We start from the raw sequence: 2,009 nt of genomic DNA, 5'->3' as shown, positions 1-2,009 counted from the left end.
GACAAAATACTAGCGCCCGAGTAATTTGGAATCCCGTCGTGATCGGGCGGGGTTGTTTGAACCTACATCTCCCCTCAAGGGGGCGTTTTGATTTAGTGCTCAGGAATCACAAGGGGAGATTCTGAGACTCGGGAATTTTCCGACCCCAGATTATTGCTTAATAGCAGACTTTATACTGGTACTGAAAGTCTGTAAAATGTGGGGGGGGTCTGTCGACTTCTTCCCCGTTTAACTCTGGGTGAGGCAAGGCTGTGTTTTTGCCCCAAACCTTTTAAACCCCTGTATGGACGGGAAAATGGGCAGAGCTCTAGCCAAGTCATGTGGAGCAACACTGGTAAATAAAGGTTCAGACTCTGATTTGCTATGATGTTGCATCCTATCTACCCCCTTGGAGTCATGGTGGGGGCTCTTGATGTTTTTTAGCAATGGGGAAAAGCCCTTAGCCCTAAGGTCCCCTGAACAACCCCAAGATTCAGGATTTTTGGGGGCCCCTGTTGGGAAACCCTTCAGTCGATCCATGCTTGGGGCGAGGGAAATTTAAGTTACAGAGTTTTACATACCTTTGGGAGGTAGTCCATATCTCCGGTTTTCAGACCAAAAAGTCAAAGACAGACTGGTCTGGCGACAGGGGCATGAACTCGATAAAAAGAGCTTTGGGGAAAGTCGGTACCTATGCAGAAGGACCAAGCTGCATGTCTTCAAAGGGCCCGATACTGCCGTTTTGCTCTATGGACCAAAACCCGGATGCTATTTTAGGTCTTTGGGGGTCTCGTCTTGATGCTTTTGTAAAAAATCCCCTTTTCTGATTGTGGGGGCAGTTGTCAGGGCCCCCGTTCCAAAATGCGGTTACAAAAGAACGCATAGGCCTGTTATTGCATATCGGGATCACCAATCAGGGTATATGAGCACCTAGCTTGTTTCCCCCGGGACGACCCTGCCCATTAGGTTGTCTCTTTGCGAGACAACCCTGGGTGGAGGAGGCCTGTGGGACAACCCAGGAGATCATGAATTAGAGATGGGCCTGCGTGTGTGCGTACATGCGTGTGTGCGTGAGTGCGTATATGCGTGTGTGTGTGTGGTTAAAGGGTTGAGCCCTAGTCAAACATTCCGGGGGGAGTGAATTTGGGGTATGGCTGACTCTTTATTGATGAAAAATACACCCAAAAGGGAAAACATTAGATGGTGTTTGGTAAAACGGTGAGCGCGAGGGCACAGTCAGGCCGACCCGCCTGGGGGGAAAGGCTGGCCGACCCTTTCCCCTTCGGGGATTTGGGCCCGAACTGTCTAAGCTAGGGCATCCCCGGTATAAATTGGGGACCAGCTGCGGAATGACTGAAGCAGCTGAAAGGAAGTATGAGGGGAGCAAGGGGAGGGCACTGGTCCCGTCCTACCCGTATTTATAGCCACCCATCATGCCTCAGATCATCTCATTCTCACATCTTGTCCTGGGCATCTTCGTGGCCCGCTCGTCCCCGTCGTCCTCATTTTCCTGGTTCTCGGTGTAATCTTGTCCACACGTCCTGAAAAAACCGCACAGGTCCTCGTTGACATTGGATTTTTCTAACTTCCCCGAGTCCTTGTCCAGGCCTAACTAGCCGTCCTCTTTCCACATTCCTCACAGACTCGTCCAGGGCCTTCTCGGTTTTTATGCCATCCTCGCTCCTCGTAAATTTCATCTGGGGTCTCGGGCCCCCAGGCAGGGGTTTTTCACTCAGGGAACTGATATCTGCCTGACGACTCCCTGGAGGGGGTTAGGCCCGGATCTGGGGGTGTCCCCCAAATGCCGCGGCCGGCCCCCTTCCAACCCAAAAAAAAAAAAAAAGGGGGGGGGGGGGGGGGGGGGGGGGAATCCCCTTTTTTGGGGGGCCGGGGCCCAAACTTTTGGTACTGCGCGCCCGGCAAGGTCCTGGTTTTCCCCCTTTGCCCCGGCAAGGCGGGGGGGGGGACCCCCCCATTTCCCCCCCCTAACAATTACAAATTTGGGGGCCCGGCCTTTTTTTTAACAAACC

At 52.8% G+C, this 2,009-nt stretch overlaps 1 protein-coding gene across 1 annotated transcript in view; it reads right to left on the bottom strand.

Moving 5' to 3' along the window:
* Positions 1-1,417: 1,417 nt before the first annotated feature.
* LOC119597989 overlaps positions 1,418-2,009 on the bottom strand; it is a 24,957-nt gene continuing 24,365 nt past the window's right edge. Inside the window, exon 4 of the mRNA XM_037947646.1 lies at positions 1,418-1,520. Within this exon, the coding sequence (XP_037803574.1) occupies positions 1,418-1,520 (103 nt within the window). The remainder of the gene's footprint in view (positions 1,521-2,009) is intronic.

Source organism: Penaeus monodon, chromosome 40, assembly GCF_015228065.2.
Source record: "Penaeus monodon isolate SGIC_2016 chromosome 40, NSTDA_Pmon_1, whole genome shotgun sequence".
NCBI lineage: Eukaryota > Metazoa > Arthropoda > Malacostraca > Decapoda > Penaeidae > Penaeus > Penaeus monodon.
This window is presented reverse-complemented; position numbering and strand designations above follow the sequence as displayed.